Here is a 17,371-nt window from a genome sequence, read left to right on the forward strand (position 1 = left end):
GCAGGTCTGACCACCAGAGGGCAGCAGCGACCGCTCGTGAGAGCTTACAAAAAAGCCTATAGCTGGGAAAAGGAGGTAAGGCCACCCCTAGTTCCACGCTATTATGTGAAAGTCCCAAGCTTTAGGCAGCCGGTCAGAGAGCCACCTGCTAGGTCAAGCACCGCCCCCCCCCCCCCCCCACACACACACAAATTTACAGCAACTCATTCATTCTTTTACCACGCAAGTTTACTGAGAGGCAATTGTGTTCCTGCCTGGAGGGAGCTGTCTTAGGGGAAGCAGTCTCTTTAAGGGGCCTGGGAGATGTCAACGCTTTAGAGACCAGACCCCTGTAGGGCTCAGCGAAGGCTGAGCCTAAGCTTGGCAGTGTTGGGAGGGCAGACCAACGGGAGCAAGATGGGTACCCTGGACAAATGAACGGTGGCTGGAAAACCCCATCAGATTCTGCAGTGCCTGGGGAGTGAGGAGGGAGGCCAGACATGGTTGTCGAGGTAACCGGGGTTAGATCATGGAGGGCCTTGCTGCCAGGCTCAAGGGGCGGGGCGGGGGTGGGGGGGTGTCAGACAGGAGACTCCTGAACAGAACAGGAGCCCAGCCAAAGCCAGGCCCTCAAGCTCTCTCGTGACCAGGGAGGAGCTGGGATTGGCTGGTGAGGCAGGACTGGGGGTCATCTTTCCACAGTGGCAGCTTGAGGCTGGCAGGAAAGGACCAGGTTACTATCACTCGGGGAGACGGAGGCTGGAAGAAGCCTTTGAGTGAGGGGAAGACCACTTACCTTTGCAGCCAGCCCTGGACCTGACCCTGAATCAGGGCCCTTGAAGCCTGGGGAGAGACAGGAAGGGAAGGAGAGGGGCTAGGGGCAGAATGCGCTTAGGAGGGTCATCCCACTCTGAGCAAACTGTCACCTGGGAGTTAATCACACCTCCTGACTTTCCTCAAAATCCTCAGACCTCGGTTTCTATTTTCTCCACCTGAGAAACAGGGCTACAGTCCCAACTGAGGCAGATCAAATGGCTTCCACAATACCGAGGGGCAGGGGGAGGAGGAGAGGAAGAGCGAGACTTCCCGGGCCAGCCTGCAGCAAGGGACAACAGCTGACGCTGGCCCCAGACCGCCTGCCCACCCCCTGCCTGGCCAAGGGGCTGGCAGCACCCCAGCCCCACCCAGCCTGGAGTGTGTTTCAGCTGGACCCAGCTCCAGTGGTGGTGCAGGGGCTGGACCTGTACCTAAAAATACCCAGGAGCCAGGCCAGCTGCCGAGAGCTTCCTCAGAGGCAGCTGGGCCAGACCCGGCCAGCTGAGGAGCTGGGCAGGCGCACTCGCACGGGGGAACCCTGCTCCCTTACCTGTGACATGTTCTGAGGGGCCCAAGTCATTCACCTTCTATTCACCGGGAATTCCTGGAGAGGTTTAGGAGAGCAAGAAAGATTCTTTAAGTTGGTTCTTGCCATAGAGCTGATGGGCACAGAACAGAAGCTAGGGGAGCAGGCCGGCTGAGCTCAGGAGAGAATAAGGGCCAGATCCACTTGTCTTGTCAGGGCAAAGTCGGGCCAGCACAGGTCAGGATGGGGAAGTTAATGACAATTCTTACAGCCTCCACTTCCCTGGCACTTCTGCACATCCTGAGAGTTCACCTCACACCCGAAGGGTCATCCACCCCAGATGAGGCAGAAAAAACTGAGCTATTCTTTGACGTCCCAGAGATGGGAGGTGGCCAGGAATGGCCTGGGAGCCCAGGACTCTGTCCAGGTCGCAGCACTTGGTGGCGCTGGTGGGGAGGTCACACTGGAACACAAAAAGCTCCCCTCACAAAGCCAGAATTAAAAACATCTCAAAAAGTCATCATCCACCTTCCTCCTCCAGGTTCACACGGGGAGCCCTCAGCTCCCAGTGGGGCGGGGACTTGCTGAGGTCCCTGGCCAGTTGGAGATCGCGCTGGATCCAGGCAGCCTCCAAGATGGCGGGGTGCCTCTTTCCACAGTCCAGGCAGAGGCAGTCTCCACCCAGAGGGTCCAAAAGGTCGTATTCCCGGCTGGGGCTCCGGCGGACGGGCCGGAAGAGGAGGGACCCTAGTGTCCAGTAGCGAGGCAGGTCCAGCCACCTCCCAGCCTTGGGCCGCCTTTCCGCTGGCGTGGCCCTCTCCAGGCTGGCCCCACCGGATTGGCCCCAGGAGCAGCCCCGCCCCGAGCTCGCTTGGTGACCGGGGGCGGGGCCAATCTCTAAGCCCGGAGGAACTACAGCCAGAGGACGGACGGGCTGCTCCGTCTCTCCCTGCCCCAGGAGGTGGCAGGGGTGGGGGGAGGGGACAAAGAAAGTAGAAAGAAGCAAAGGAGAAATGGTAGTGGGGAGGGGGTATGACTCTTACAGGTCACAGGGACACCTCACCCTTCTGAGAATCACACCCAGACCACAGTTTAGCACCTAATTGCTCCCTAATTGTTCCGAGGGCGGGACTGGAGGAGCTGGCTTCAGCCCTTCAGGCTGTGGCTGGGGGGCGAAGTTTAAGTCAATTATTTAATCGTCCGACGCCCTTGGGATATAAAGACCCCTGTATCCGGGAGCCCTAAGGACTCTATCCAAAGGGATGCAGGACACCCTTAGGCAGCGAGCCAGTCTCGCGAGGATCAAAGGGGTTCTCAAAGGGGTTCAGTGAGCAATTCAACGACAACCGAGTTTAAACCTGGTGTTTGGGGCCAGGGCGGAACAGGCCCATGGGATAAAAACGTGAGCCTCCTCAACTTCTACCAAATGCTGCCCCCTCTCCCCGCACCCTGGATAGCGGGACGGGGCTCTGGTGCTAGGGGCAGTGGAGTGAACCTCCTCTCCCCACCAAAGGACGAGATGGACCAAACCCAACTTATCTGGCCCTGGAGACCCTCATGGGGCCAAGGGAAGGGGCCCAGAAAGAGCCAAGAGCACCATGCTGGTTACTTTCAAGCAGACAGCTGGCACGGGAGGGAGCCCGAAATAACCCAGACAGCTGGGGTGGGGGTGCCAGGGACACAGGCGAGAGGCTGAAGTCAGGACACCTGGAAGCCCATACTGGCTGCCAGTGGTGGCCTCGTGACCTTGGGTGAGTCGCTTATCTCTGGGTTTGGGGGGAGTGACCCTAAATCATGACCCGACCATTGAACAGCCTGTGAAGCTGGGGGCAGGCCACCGCTCGGACTCCAACCACACGGAGGAAAAACGGAGCTGGCTCCCTGCCTAGGGAAAGCCAGTCTTCCCCTTGGCCCTGAGGCAGTGCCACGTGCTTCAGGGGTGGGTCGGTGGGGGAGGAGCTCACAGCCGGCCCAGCCCCCACTCCTTGCAGCCAAAAGGGAATGGAGGCCAGCTAGTGTGAAGTCAGAACGTGAGGCCAAGCCCCCTTAGTCACACTTAATTCCCCCCATTCCCGTTTCCAGCAGGCTTTATTATCATCTCACACCGGAGACTCGCCCAAGGTCACCAGCACAGCTGCCTGACTTAAAGCCTCTCTTGACCGAGCGCCAAGATGCTCTCAAAAATCTCCAGGTCAAGCCCTACCGGCTCCCCTAAAACCTCACTTTAGCCTTACAGTGAGTGGGCAGGGCCGACCCCGAGGAAGCCAAACTTCAGCCCAGATGGGGGAGTGGTGCAGATCAGTGGCACCTGGGACCCAAATGGCTCATCAAAGTAATCCCTAACTAGAGACCGCATGGGGGAGGGGTCAGAGATCAAGGGCCACACCATCTCCAGCTGTGGAGCTTCCTGGAGACAGTGGGACACCAGGAGCCAGTCAGCTTGTGTTAGGAGAGTAAGGAGAGTTGCCATTATTATGAAGCAAACGCCTCGGTTTCAAAAGCACTACCGCACGTCCTCCTCACAACACCCCCAGGTGTTACCCAGCCCACGATATGCCCAAATTCTGGTGACCCCCAAGAACAAACCACCAGAGTCCAGAGTCAAAGCCAAGCGGCAAGGGCCGTTTATTGCAGGTTCGAACCCGGACCTCCGCGCACTCGTTGTCAGTGATGCTAAGAGGCCCCGAGCGAGGTTTTTACAGCCTTTTTATAGACAGGCACAAACAAGTTATGGGGAAGTTAGGGATCTTCCACGGTTACAGAGCTGTTATTGGTTGATATTGAAATTTGAACACTCAGCAAAACTTGATTGATTCCCGCCTTTAGGTGAAACCACAACCGGGCACGCACTGGCTGGTTCCGGGAATGGCGGGGTTGTGTGTGTGTGTGTGTGGGGGGGGGGGGGGTCGTCTTTTCTTTGCGGTTGTGGGTACACCTGGTAATTTTTCTTAGTCTCTCATTCCCCCCTTTCTTTGGTGCCTTAAGAGCCAATCTTGGATTTTATGTGTTTGACTCAAATGTTTCATTAATGATAGGTTGGTATTGGGTTCTGAGGACCATCAGTTGAATAGTATTGACTCTTTCTTTGATAAAAGCTAACATTTTGTTTATGATACATGGCCCTATTGTGAGGAGAAGTAGCAAGCTTAGCAATGGCCTTAAGAGGGGGAGGAGGTATGGGAGGAAGCCGTTGAGTCCGAACCATAAAGGGTTGTCAGCTAATTCTTTCCGACGGCAGGCTAAATCTTCTTGGAGTTGTTTGATTTTTGTTCTTACTATTCTTGACTTGTTAGCATAAAAGCAACATTTTTCTTGGAGGGCTAAACATATCCCACCTTGCTCTGCAGTTAACAGGTCTAGTCCCCTTCTATTCTGTAATACTACCTCGGCTAGGGAAATCAAGTTGATCCTGTAAGTCTTGGATGGTTCCGGACAGGGCCTGTACATCTTCTATTAGCTGTCGCGGAAGTTGATGGTATGTGTGGACAGATACACCTAAGCCCGCCGATCCAGCTGTTACAGCTCCCGTTATTCCTAACCCTACTAATAGGGGGATGACTGCCACTGCTCTCTTGGCTCTCCCTGGTAGATAGTCTAAGCTAGGTATAGGCATCGGGGAATCCCCTGGAACCAGGTCTACATCCGGAAGGAGGGTTGCTGGGACGCAGATTCCTGTCCAATTTGGGGGTAAGTGTGAGCGAGATTGCCCCCACATATAAATACAGTGGTGTTGGAGCTACGTAGTGAGGAGTTGATTACTGTATAGTTGGTACAGTTAGCAAAAGAGACTTCCCCTAAATCAATACTGTCGTTAGCGTCTGTGTGATTTTTAACAAGACATGAGATATTGAATACAATGGGAGATTGCACGGGGAAGGGGTCGACGGGGTTAAAGGGATGAGAGTCATCAGTGCTATCGAGGCTTAGGGTGGTAGGGATTGCTACAGGTCTGGACTGCCCCTGAGGGAGACATAGCCAGCAGTCCTGGGCTAGAGTGGGGTTGGAGGCATTTAGGAGCGCAAAGGTAGCCTTAATTATATTCACAGTCTGAGGGTCCAGGTTGGAATGGCTATTTTCAGGCAGAATTAGCAGGTGGTAATTAAGTTGGGGATACATCCCCTGAAATATTTTTTTCAAGTTTCTTCCGGGTTTCAATTTGTCGGACCGTATCTTGGGGCCCACCCCCGTCTGAAACGAGTACCGGGGCTTTGGTATTCCAGCACACATGAGTTCCTACTGTGCCCTAGCACCCTGCCTGCATATATTTATTTTCTCCCGTTACCGCGGCAGTCCTGGCACGCTGCAATACTGCGGTGAAGTAGGTTTCGTTATCCCGTCCTAAACACTGCTGGACAGCAGTATAGCAAGTACTGTGCATGGAGTCTTGGTAAGTGCTACAGGGGCATCTAGAGCTAGGGGGGAGAGTTTTAGGTTTAGGAACACATTTCCATGATTGAGAGCCCCCCATTGCTCCATAATTCTGAACTAAATAGGCGGTTGTTTCTCTACAATCCTATGTGTAGGTGTACCGCTCGGGTACTACTGGGGATTCAGACTTTCCCCCTCTACATTCACATGGTTTTCCATATAAGTTATGTAGTATTGCCTCCTTAGCTGGAGGTTCGAGGCCTCCGCTCACAAAGGGGGTTTGTAAAATAAAAGAGGTTACAAAGAACAGAATGATTATCATGGCTATGGCTTGGGTGGTTTGCGGCACAGGGTGATTTTTAGGGGATCGTCCTTACTCCGGTCGATTGTCCAGGCTGTTCCTTTTGCTGGAGGTCCGATGAGGTCTGAGAATGGGTCTACAGGCTTGGCGTGGGTGCAATGAATCCAGGTGGCGATTCCGTCTACTTTGATGGCCATAGGTGTTGTCAGGATGACCTGGAAGGGTCCTTTCCACCTGGGTTCCAGATTTTCCCGCCGATGACATTTGACGAGGACCCAATCCCCTGGCTGGAATTGATGTGGAATAGGCGGGGATCCAGTCTCATAGAGTTCCTTTAATTTGGGCCATACATCTTCATGGACCCTCTGCAAGGCTTGTAGGGAGAACAAGAATTCAAGACTATTATCGTTCTCAGCTTTGACAAGGTTATCTTTTAAATTTTTTTTTTTTCAACGTTTTTTTTTTTTTATTTATTTTTGGGACAGAGAGAGACAGAGCATGAACGGGGGAGGGGCAGAGAGAGAGGGAGACACAGAATCGGAAGCAGGCTCCAGGCTCCGAGCCATCAGCCCAGAGCCTGACGCGGGGCTCGAACTCACAGACCGCGAGATCGTGACCTGGCTGAAGTCGGACGCTTAACCGACTGCGCCACCCAGGCGCCCCGACAAGGTTATCTTTTAGGTTAGGGATGATAGGGGGTGGTCTACCATGCATTATTTCATAGGGTGTGAGTCCCAGTTTGTATGGGGAATTACGCACCCTGAACAGAGCGTAGGGGAGAAGGACCACCCAATCAGCGCCAGTCTCCATGGTCAATTTGGTTAGGGTCTCCTTTAATGCTCTGTTCATTCTCTCTGCCTGTCCTGAGCTTTGGGGTCGGTATGCACAATGTAATTTCCAATCAGCCCCAAGTATGGAAGCCAGTTCCTGACTTACCTTAGAGATGAATGCAGGTCCATTGTCTGACCCTATCATTACTGGAAAACCATACCTGGGCAGGATTTCTTCCAGGATCTTTTTGGCTACAATCTGCGCCGTTTCATCCTTGGTTGGAAAGGCTTCAGTCCATCCTGAAAATGTATCTACAAAAACTAGCAAATACTTATATCCATATTTTCCTGGTTTTACCTCAGTGAAATCTACTTCCCAATAGGTCCCCGGTCTGCTCCCTCTTTGTCTTACCCCTGTTGCCTGAGGATTGCTATTCGCATTGTTGAGTTGGCACACTGTACATTTAGTGACTACTTGATCGACCTTATCGGAGACATTTCTGATTTTTAGTCCAGTCTGTCTCAGTAAGTCCAACATTCGCCGGGAACCTAAGTGGGTGCTGTGATGGATCCGCTCTAGAACCTGTCACCCTAGTTTATCTGGGAGTATAATGCTGCTTTTGGGGTCTCTCCACCAGCCATCTTTGAGTCGGGTCATAGGAAGTTTACTCATCCATTGAATGTCGCTTTCTGAATACTCAGGGCTGGGGGGCAATTCCTGGGGTCCGGGGTCTGGCAGCTGTAGGGTCAGTAATTGCGCTGGGGGCCGAGCTATGTTTTTTGCAGTCCGATCGGCCAAATTGTTGCCCCGAGAAACTGGGTTGGTTGCCTTCTGGTGTCCTGGGCAATGCACAATCGCTAGCTTTTTGGGTTCCCATAAGGCTGCTAGCAGGGCTAGAATCTCTTCTTTATTTTTGATGTCTTTCCCTTCAGCTGTGAGGAGCCCCCGTTCTCTGTATATCGCCCTAATGTACATGAGCGGTGGCGAAAGCATATCGGCTATCAGTGTACACGGTTAGCTTGCGGTCTCTTCCTAATTTTAGGGCCTGGGTTAAGGCTTTGAGTTCAGCCTTTTGGGCCGAGGTTCCGGAGGGTAGGGCTTCTGCCCAAACCACCTCAGTTTCTGAAGTTACGGCCGCCCCCGCATACCTTTGTCCTTGGTGAACGAAGCTGCTTCCGTCGGTAAACCAGATGGTGTCCGCATCCGATAATGGTTGGTCCTGCAAGTCCTCCCGGACCCCGTAAACTTGAGCCAGTATGTCGGCGCAGTCATGAAGTGGGGTTCCCATGTCTGGGTCTGGCAGAAGTGATGCTGGGTTCAGGGCCTTCTGGGGGGTGAAGATCACCCTGAGGGGGTTCAGCAGCAGTCCCTGGTAATGAGTGAGTCGGGCATTGCTCAGCCATCGGTCAGGCGGCTGCTTGAGGATGCCCTCGATGGCATACGGGGTGGTGACTTGTAGCTCTTGGCCCATGGTCAGCTTATCAGCGTCCTTTACCATTAGGGCAGTGGCTGCAATCATCCGGAGACAGGGTGGCCATCCGGCAGCCACTGGATCTAGCTTTTTAGACAGATAGGCTACTGGCCTGCGCCAAGGGCCTAAATGCTGGGTTAGCACCGCCTTAGCTATGCCTCGGTTTTCATCTACATATAGGTGGAAGGGTTTGGAGACATCGGGGAGTCCCAGGGCAGGTGCTGATAGCAGAGCAGTTTTAATTTGTTGGAAGGCCTGTTCGGCTTCTTCCGTCCAACTATAGGGCTGTTGGTCCTTTGTTGCCTGGTATAAAGGCTTTGCTAATTCAGCAAACCCTGGTATCCATAGTCCGCAGAACCCAGCCGACCCCAGGAATTCCCTCACCTGTTGTGGTGTCTGCGGTCTGGGAATACGAAGGACGGTCTCCTTCCGGGCATCCGTTAGCCAGCGTTGCCCCCCTTTCAGTAAGTAACCCAGATAAGTTACCTCTGACTTGCAGATCTGAGCCTTCTTTGCTGAGGCGCGGTAGCCTAAGGTTCCCAGAGTTCGCAGGAGACCTTCGATTCCCTGGATGCAGGCTTTGGGCGTCTCGGCAGCTATTAAGAGATCATCAACATACTGCAGAAGAGTTATATTAGGGTGTTGTTTTCTGTACTCACTTAAATCTTCGTGTAGAGCCTCATCGAACAGGGTCGGAGAGTTTTTGAATCCTTGTGGCAGTCTGGTCCAAGTGAGATGGCCATTTATGCCCCTGTCTGGATCTGTCCACTCGAATGCAAATAGCTCTTGACTTTTAGGTGCTAGTGGTAGGCTGAAAAAACCATCTTTTAGATCCAGAACAGTATACCATTGTTTTTCTGGGCTGAGGGCGCTCAAAAGAGTATAGGGGTTAGGAACGGTTGGATGTATGTCGATCACCCGCTTATTGACTTCTCTCAGGTCCTGCACTGGTCTTTATTCCCCGCTGTTGGGTTTGCGCATGGGCAGCAGGGGGGTATTCCATGCTTAGTGGCAGGTGCGTAGGACCCCGAGGTCAAGGAAGCGGCGGATATGCGGTGTGATGCCATTTTTGGCTTCCTCGGGCATCGGGTATTGGCGCACGCGGACGAGGTCTGTCCCGGGCTTGACCTCTATAAATAGGGCTGGGCGATGTTTTGCTAGCCCCATACCACCCGTTTCTGCCCACGCGTCTGAGAAGCGTTGAAGCCAGGGCTCGGTGCCCTGATCCAGAGGAGTGGGTTTCTGATGGAGCCTGTATTCATCTTCTAGTCTCACAGTGAGTACAGATATGGGTTGGTTGTGAAAGTCAGTCACTGTGGGTCCTCCCGGTTGGAAATGAATTTGGGCCCCCATTTTGGTAAGCAAATCCCTCCCCAACAGGGGGCAGGGGCTGTCGGGAATGACCAGGAAGGAGTGGGTTACCTTCCCAGTTCCCAAGTCCACAGTCCTCTGAGTTGTCCAGGGGTACTTTTTTATTCCAGTGGCTCCTTGTACCCAGGAAGATTTTTCAGATACTTTTCCATGGGGCTTGACCAGAACTGAGTGCTGTGCCCCGGTATCGACTAGGAACTGGACCGGGGTCCCCTCCACTTGCAATGTTACCCTAGGTTCGGGGAGGGGATCCGAACCCCGTCCTCCCTATTCTGTATCTTGGGTAAACAGTATGGGGGCTGTTTTAGGCTGCCATTGTCCTTGGCTGGGGCGGGGTTGTTTCTTTTTGGGGCATTCTCGTGCCCAATGGCCTTTTTCTTTACAATAGGCACATTGATCTTTAAGTGCCGCCTGGGAGGGCGTGTTGTTTGAGTGCCTTCTGGGGGTGGCTGTTCTTTCTGGACTATAGCGGCCAGGACTTTAGTCATTTTCTCTGTGGCCTTGATCTGTCTCTCTTCTGGGGTGTCCCTGTTGCTGTAGACCCGTAGTGCTACACGGAGCAGATCCTGGATCTGTTTACCTTCTAAATCCTCTAGCCTTTGGAGTTTTTTCTTAATGTCAGGAGCTGCTTGATTTACAAAGGACATAACGACAGCAGCCTGGTTCTCAGGGACTTCTGGATCCATGGGGGTAAACTGTCTAAAGGCTTCCATTAGTCTAAGTAAGCAGCTGTACTCTCTGTCGTTCCCTGTACGACCGAATATACCTTAGCCAAATTGGTGGGCTTGCGAGCTGCAGCCCGGAGACCCGCCATCAGAGTCTGGCGATAAATGAGTAGCCTTCCCCTACCTTCTGCCGTGTTGTAGTCCCATTCATCCTGTGGAGGTCTGGTTAGGGGGAAAGCCGCATTAATGAGGTCAGGGTTAGATGTCGGCTGACCGTCGTCTCCGGGAACCAGCTTTCTTGCTTCTAATTGGATCCTCTCTCGCTCCTCTGTAGTGAATAGGATGCGGAGGAGCTGCTGACAGTCGTCCCAGGTGGGCTGGTGGGTGAACATGACACTGTCTAAAGAGCTATTAGGTCTTTAGGGTTATCAGAGAATCGAGCGTTCTGTGTTTTCCAGTTGTAAAGGTCACTGGTGGAAAAGGGCCAATACTGGAGTCGGGGGTTGCCTGTTTCATCTGGGGGTCCTGTTTCCCGCAGGGGTAGGGCCACAGTGGAGTCGGGGGAGGCGAGGGTTTGGCTCACCCTGGGTGCGCCCGCGGGTTCGGCCGGCTGGCCCCTTGCGGTCGGTTTCGTTTTCAATGGGGCCCGGCGCAGCTATAGCCTCCCGTCCTCCTGGTTCCGGCGCAGCTGCCACTTCCCGTCTTCCCGGTTCCCCTAGGGGGGCAACTAGCGGGGCGGCTGGTGCTGGTAGGGCCTGGGGTACGAGGGGAGGGGGATGATAGGGTGGAGGGTCTAGGGATAGTAGGTCCTGACTATCAGGCAATATGGGATACAAGGGCGCGGATGGCGTCTTAGGTTTTGGGGGATCTGCAGTCCGCATGGCAAGGACCTTACACGTTCCTGAGGACAGGAAGGGGGCCAACCAAGGGGGTGGATTTTCCACCAAATCTTGACATACTAGAATGTAAGGGAATCTGATCTGGGTGTCCCTCGAGACCCGGTAGAAAAATCTTTGACTTCACCTTGGCAATTATAGGTAGGCAGAAAGTTCCTTCGGTTGGCCATCCAACGCCGAAGGTTGGCCATTCGGAGTGGCAGAGGGTTATTAATTTTCCCCTCCGGATGTCTAGACTCAAATTCTGTCCTCTGGTTCTAACATCCCTGAAGTTAACAACAAGGAGAGAAAGAGGAGTGCTTTGAGATTGGCCCATCTGTATCCTGGAGGTGGAGAAAAGGATTAAAAGGAGAAACAGTAAAGTTATGAGGATTTCTGGTTGCGCCAGGCCAGGTCACCTGTGAAAGAGAAGGGGTTCAACACTTAAAGGTTATAGAATAGAGAACATGAAACATAGGTCGCTAGCGCGTTTCGGGTGTCCGTAACCCGAACAGAAAAGCTCCGATGGGCCAAAATGGTGCCCCAGACGGGTGCCAGAGGACGTCTCCTACTGGTCCCGACTGACTGCCCTATAGCGCGTCCGCCAGGGCTGTGTCAGTCCCCGATACAGATCCCGCGCAGGAGAGAGCCAGAAACGAACAGACTATATACAGACAGAAACGGACAGAGCCGGCTCACTTACCGATCGGCTTCAGGGACGACCCGTTGACTTGGGGTCTGGAGGGCTTGGGGGTATCCCGGACGAGCCCCCAAATGATATGCCCAAATTCGGGTGACCCCCAAGAACAAACCACCAGAGTCCAGAGTCAAAGCCAAGCGGCAAGGGCCGTTTATTGCAGGTTCGAACCCGGACCTCCGCACACTCGTCAGTGACACTAAGAGGCCCCGAGCGAGGTTTTTACAGCCTTTTTATAGACAGGCACAAACAAGTTATGGGGAAGTTAGGGATCTTCCACGGTTACAGAGCTGTTATTGGTTGATATTGAAATTTGAACACTCAGCAAAACTTGATTGATTCCCGCCTTTAGGTCAAACCACAACGGGGCACGCACTGGCTGGTTCCGGGAACAGCGGGGTGGGGGTGGGGGGTGGAGGGTCTTTTCTTTGCGGTTGTGGGTACACCTGGTAATTTTTCTCTTAGTCTCTCACGCAAAGGCTCTCAAAACATATCCTCAGATTGCAGCATCGGCATCATCTGGGAACTTGGTAGAAATGCAAGGTCTCGGGCCCCACCTACCGAATCAGAAACTTGAGGCCTGGGCCCCAGCAGTATGTTCTAATGAGCCACCTGTATGACTCCGGTGCACACTCTAGACTAGGGATCAGTGACCCAGCCCCATTGTGCAGATGGGGAAATGGGCTCAGAGACTCAGCAGCTCATGCAAAGTCACAGCACATAAATGGCTAGCCAGGTTTCAAATCCCAGTTTGTCTCATTTTAGAACCAGGACTCTTGGGGGGGGGGGCCTGGGGGGGGTGCAGAAAATCGTGGGAATGCCCAAGAAGGGGGAGAAGAGTCCAGAAGCCTCTTTCTCCGAGGAAGCTGGCCCAGATCTCAAGTACTTGTGTTCACCTCTGTAGCAGCCAGACATCAGAGGGGAAGAGACCAGCTCACGGTCACCCCACATGCCCCCACTAGGGCCGGAAGGGAGGGCCAGAGCAGGGCTGAGCTTCCTGGCAACAGACTACCTTTCGGAAGAGGCATCCATGGCCCTACCCCGCCCACCCCAAAACACACAACTGGGAAATACTTGCAAGTTCAGCCTCTCCTATGCTGCTCAACTGCAGAGAATTGCACGCCCCAAACTCTTGACAACAGAAGCTGACAGGCGGGGATGGATGGACCAAGCAGGCCCAGCAGGCAGCCGATTTCACACACAACAGTCCCACACATCTGTGGGGGGGAGGGGCTGCAGAACCAGCCTAGCGGGTTTGGGGTGCCCGCCCTCCCTGGGCTCCAGGCCCAAGCCCCCCAAATCTTCCTCTCAGACTGGGAAAGGACTCACACCTACCTTAGAGTATTGTCAGAGTGAAATTAGGCCTGATCCTGCTGTCCAGAGGAGGATGGTTCACTCTGGGGATACCTGGCCGTCGCCCTTTCTCCAGCCAAGAGCCTGGCGGGGAAAAGTCGGATGGTTTCTCAGGGTGTTGATAGCCACAAACCGGGTAGGGTCTCCTTGAGGGAAAGGGAGCCTTACAAAAGCCCCCCTTTCCCATCTGCCCAGGGGGCACTCACTCTGGAAAGGATGGGGGTGGGGGGCGGCTGAGTCACGAAGGTTCAGCCAGGGCGACTAGCAGCAGGAGGCGACTCATCTGCATTTCCAAAGGCCCGCCCAGTCCACGTCCCCTCCCGGAGAATGGGCCGGAGATATGAGGGCTTACCCTGGAGCCCTCCGCCTCAGGGGATCCCGGGGAAGGCCTGCTCGGCTTTCCCAGGCCACAATCCTCCCTCACCCCCCCCACCCCCCCCCCCCCACCCCCCCCCCGCCTCTAGAGCTCAGGGTTGGGGGGTGTGCCCTGCACGACTAGATCAGTGGCTTCCGTGAAGGCCTCGAGCCCAAAGTGGGGACAAAGTGGGGGAGGGAGCTACCCCTCGGGCTCAGCTGTTACGGGCGTTGAGAGCCAGACAAGGTCGCCGAGGCCCGGGTAGGCAGCGGGGGTCGGCCTAGGATCAGGGTCGGGCCGCGAGGGAGGCTTCCGCCGCCTCCGGAGGCGCCGGGCGGTGTCAGGGGAAGCCTCGAGGCCCCGACCGTCCCCGTGGCCCTTTGCTACTGGCTCCCGCTCCCCGGGCTCGGAACGAGGTCTCCTCGTGCCCCTCACCCCTCCCCGGAGTCGGGCGCGGGGTCCGGGGCGGCTGCGGAGCCCGCGCTCGTCGTCGAGGCCTCCCCCGGCCAGGGGCGTCCACGCGGGCGGCGGCCTGAAACGCGGGCGGCGGCGCGCCGGCCTCCCCTCCCCTCCCCCCCCCCCCCCCCCCCCCCCCCCCCGGCCCCGCCGCCTCCTTCCCTCCTCCCGCCTGGCGCGCAGCAGCCGCCACCGCCCGAGCCGCGGGCGGCGCGCGAAATGGCGCCCGTGTGGCCGCCTCGCCCGGCGGAGGCGACAGTGGGAGCCGGGGCGCGTGACGCCCCCAGGCCCACGGCCCCCGCAACAGTCTCCGCGACCACCCTCCGGGGTGGGGCGCTGTGCCCTGGCGGGTTCTCGGGGCCCGGCCCGGCGAGGGGCCGCCGTCAGCCCCGGGCCCCCAACGACAACCGGGGAAAGAGGGAGGAAGGAGGAGGAGGAGGGCGGCCGCCATTAGCCACCCGCAGCCCGGCCCGCCCGCCGGCCAGCCCCGGCCCTGGCCCCGGCCGGCGGCTCTGCTCTGAACCTGAAAATAAAACTCGTGTTTGGGAGGGAGGAGCGAGCGCGGTCGGGAGAACAGGCAGCGCTTGGTGGCAGGCGGGAGAGATGCTGCGTCATGGTGCCAACATGGACGCCGGCCTTTTGTCCTTTTTTTGCTTAGGAAGCGCAGGCCCGCCCAGGAGCCCCGAAAAGCCGGCTTCAGAGTGCGAGCCCGACAATCAAAAGAGAGAGAGGCCCTAGGCCGAGTGGGGAGCTTTCCTCGTTTTTCGAGCCCCCCCAATCTCCAAAACACTTCAACTTTCTCCTCCCCAGGAAGGCTCAGACCTAGAAAAGCGAAGGGGATGAACGCAGGCGGCTCCATGGATGCCCGAGCTCGCTGGGGAGACCCTCCCCACGCCTCCGGGGCAGAAGGGGCAAAAAGGTCGGAGGAGTCCTCGTCCCCCCACCCCTCCCCATCTGGCTGCCAAACATAAAGCTCCAGAAACCTTCTTCTCCCTTCAGCTCCCAAACATCTGTAGCCCTTGGCCTGCTAGAAAAAAGATTTCCTCGAAGGGGCAAAAGGCACTTTTTTTTTTTTTTTTTTTAAACTTACCGGCTCTGCCCGGTGCCATGGAGTCTGGAAGATCAAGCTGGGCGGAGGTTTTGGACGTGTTATGTAAAAAATATCTTTTGGCGGGGGGTGGGGAGGGGGGATTGTTTAGTTAGGATTATTGGGGGAATGGTGGTGTCTTTCTTGTTGTTACCTTTTTGTAAGTTACACTCTCATGGCATTTTCTGCTCCTTCCACTTCTGCAAACTTTCCAGGGTTGGGTTGGCAAAAGGCGGCTTCGCTGAGGACTGTTTACTGCTCTGGATATAGCAATGGTGTGATCGTCATTAAGAGACAAAAGGCGAAAATACACAGTCAAATCAAACAAAAGGCAAAAGACGCACGGCCATCCCAACCACCATAGAAAATACCCGCGAGTTAACGTTGGTGTTTGGCTCGAACCAGCTAGGACTTGTTTTCCAGTTTTAATCTAGTTTCCTGTGACGGCTTTAGACTCTGTACACAAAGAGAAGGTCTTCCTTTCCCTCACCCACCCCCCCACCAAGACGAGAAAAACAGAGCTGTTTTTCTTCAAATAGATCGATTTTCAAAGAACGTGTACATGTTACTGGGAAGAAAGCTGACTAACATTTATTGCTTTAAACATTTTCAAAAGCTTAAAGCTAGAAAACCTTAGCTTTATAAAAGCAAAATCGTCTAAAAGCATTTTCACTGGCTTATATTAGACAAGAGCGACAAAGACATACATGCAGATGAAGGTTCAGAAAATTAAGGACATCTCAGCAACATTAACATGAAAACTGCACTGCGTAAGGACAGAATGGATTGGGTACTTACAATGTAAAAGGTTTTTTAAAAGCTTAAAAGTAACAACTGCTTACAATTTTTTGTTGCTGCCATTTCGCTAGTCCTAAAACTATACATTTAAAACATTACCTTGTTAAAAAGAGAGCAGAAGGAGTTAATAAGATGGCCAGGTTTAAGTGTTTAATAGAGGAAACTATATATATTTAAAAATTTATTGTTCAGTCAAGAGAATACAGATTAAGACAGCTCCAAGCTCCCCCCACCCACCCAAGAAAAAAAAGAGGAAAAAAATTAAATATGTCATTTACTTAGGTTTTTTGGAATTCAAAATTGTTAACTGCTGACATTAATGGTGTGCTATGACCTAGTTATACAAGACAAAGATGGATTCCAAGTCATAAGGAAAAATCCAGATCTTTTTAAAAAGTCTTCTTCATTCTTCCAATTGTGAGTCCTTTAGCCTGTTGACAAATGTTAAACACAACACTGAGGCGTCCTGAACTGGATGGTGGAGTCAAAGGAAAAGCATTCCCCATTTGCAACAAAGGAAAAACCCACTTGGCCATTTAATTCCATTGCAGAAAAATGGCTCCCCTCATCTGTTGGCCTCTCCTTGGTGTCTGATGAACGATGTTTTGAGATCAGCGTCTAATAACTCAAGCCCTATAGAAGCCGCGCGCTGATTGGCTGCCGCGCCCTGCCGCCCTGCTCCAGCCAATTACCTACCCACGGCCAAATTACAAACCCCGAAAAGAGCCCCAATATGAAATACACCACCACGAAGCCCCAGAAAGGCGGCTCCTTCGCCTCGGCCGCCCGAGAGGACAGGCAGAGGGGGCTGCAAATGCGTCCTCGCGAAGCCCGGGAGCCTCGGAGTTGAACTCACAAAATGGAAGCCGCGCGCTGATTGGGCGCCGCCACTCCCGGACCTTTAATAAAGAAAGGGGAAGGAAAAGATAAATGCAAAAAAGGGGGACTCTCTCCTCCGTCGGTGGCTGGAGGAAGAAGGGGGGGGGGTGGTGGAGAGAGAAGCATGTGTTTAGGACAATTACAGGGCGCTCCTCTCCAAAAATAAAAACAGAGCAAAAAGCTTCTATCACCCAGGTCCAGGCGAGGGCTACATCCTCCCAGGAATGTGAATGCTAATTTGGTTAAAATCCTGGTTTCCCCTCCCTAGCTCAGCACCACGGGGGAGGGGGTCTCGGGGCAGAAGGAGGAAGCCGGAGCGAAGATACCTCGATTGCAACTTGTCTCGAGTCGTCTTGCCTCCCCCCACGGTTCCCAGCATCTAAACACACAATCGTACACACACACCCCTCAAAAAAACCCAGCCCTTTCCCCCAGCCCCCACGAGCCCACCTCCGGTCTTGGCAGTTTGGAAACAGTTTTGGAGGCCCCAGGCGCACGCCGCGGCCGCCGCGGCTCGGAGGGTAGCCCCAGCCGCGGGAGGTAGAGCCCGGGGAGACCCCCCCCTCCCCCGCCAGCCAAGCCCCCCACCTAAGTCCCAGCAGA

General features: G+C 54.4%; 1 protein-coding gene and 2 long non-coding RNA genes across 3 annotated transcripts; all 3 read right to left on the reverse strand.

Annotated features, from left to right (window-relative positions):
- Nucleotides 1-213: 213 nt before the first annotated feature.
- Nucleotides 214-2,144, reverse strand: LOC131489397 (uncharacterized). The gene is made up of 2 exons (XR_009250534.1): nucleotides 1,850-2,144; nucleotides 214-1,399 (listed from the first exon to the last, which is right to left on the reverse strand). It is a non-coding gene; the product is annotated as an uncharacterized LOC131489397 (long non-coding RNA).
- Nucleotides 2,145-6,659: 4,515 nt separating this feature from the next.
- On the reverse strand, nucleotides 6,660-12,073 carry LOC131489644 (uncharacterized; the record flags this gene model as incomplete). Its single annotated transcript, XM_058691632.1, has 5 exons — nucleotides 6,660-8,828; nucleotides 10,453-10,596; nucleotides 10,852-11,023; nucleotides 11,292-11,430; nucleotides 11,847-12,073. Coding segments are annotated over 5 exons (1,785 nt in total), but the record flags the coding sequence as incomplete, so codon positions are not given.
- A 547-nt stretch (nucleotides 12,074-12,620) lies between these two features.
- LOC131489395 (uncharacterized) lies at nucleotides 12,621-17,155 on the reverse strand. The gene is made up of 4 exons (XR_009250527.1): nucleotides 16,168-17,155; nucleotides 15,246-15,351; nucleotides 13,176-13,277; nucleotides 12,621-13,057 (listed from the first exon to the last, which is right to left on the reverse strand). It is a non-coding gene; the product is annotated as an uncharacterized LOC131489395 (long non-coding RNA).
- Nucleotides 17,156-17,371: the final 216 nt, after the last annotated feature.

The sequence above is a fragment of the Neofelis nebulosa genome, chromosome 11 (genome assembly GCF_028018385.1).
Source record: "Neofelis nebulosa isolate mNeoNeb1 chromosome 11, mNeoNeb1.pri, whole genome shotgun sequence".
Lineage (NCBI taxonomy): Eukaryota > Metazoa > Chordata > Mammalia > Carnivora > Felidae > Neofelis > Neofelis nebulosa.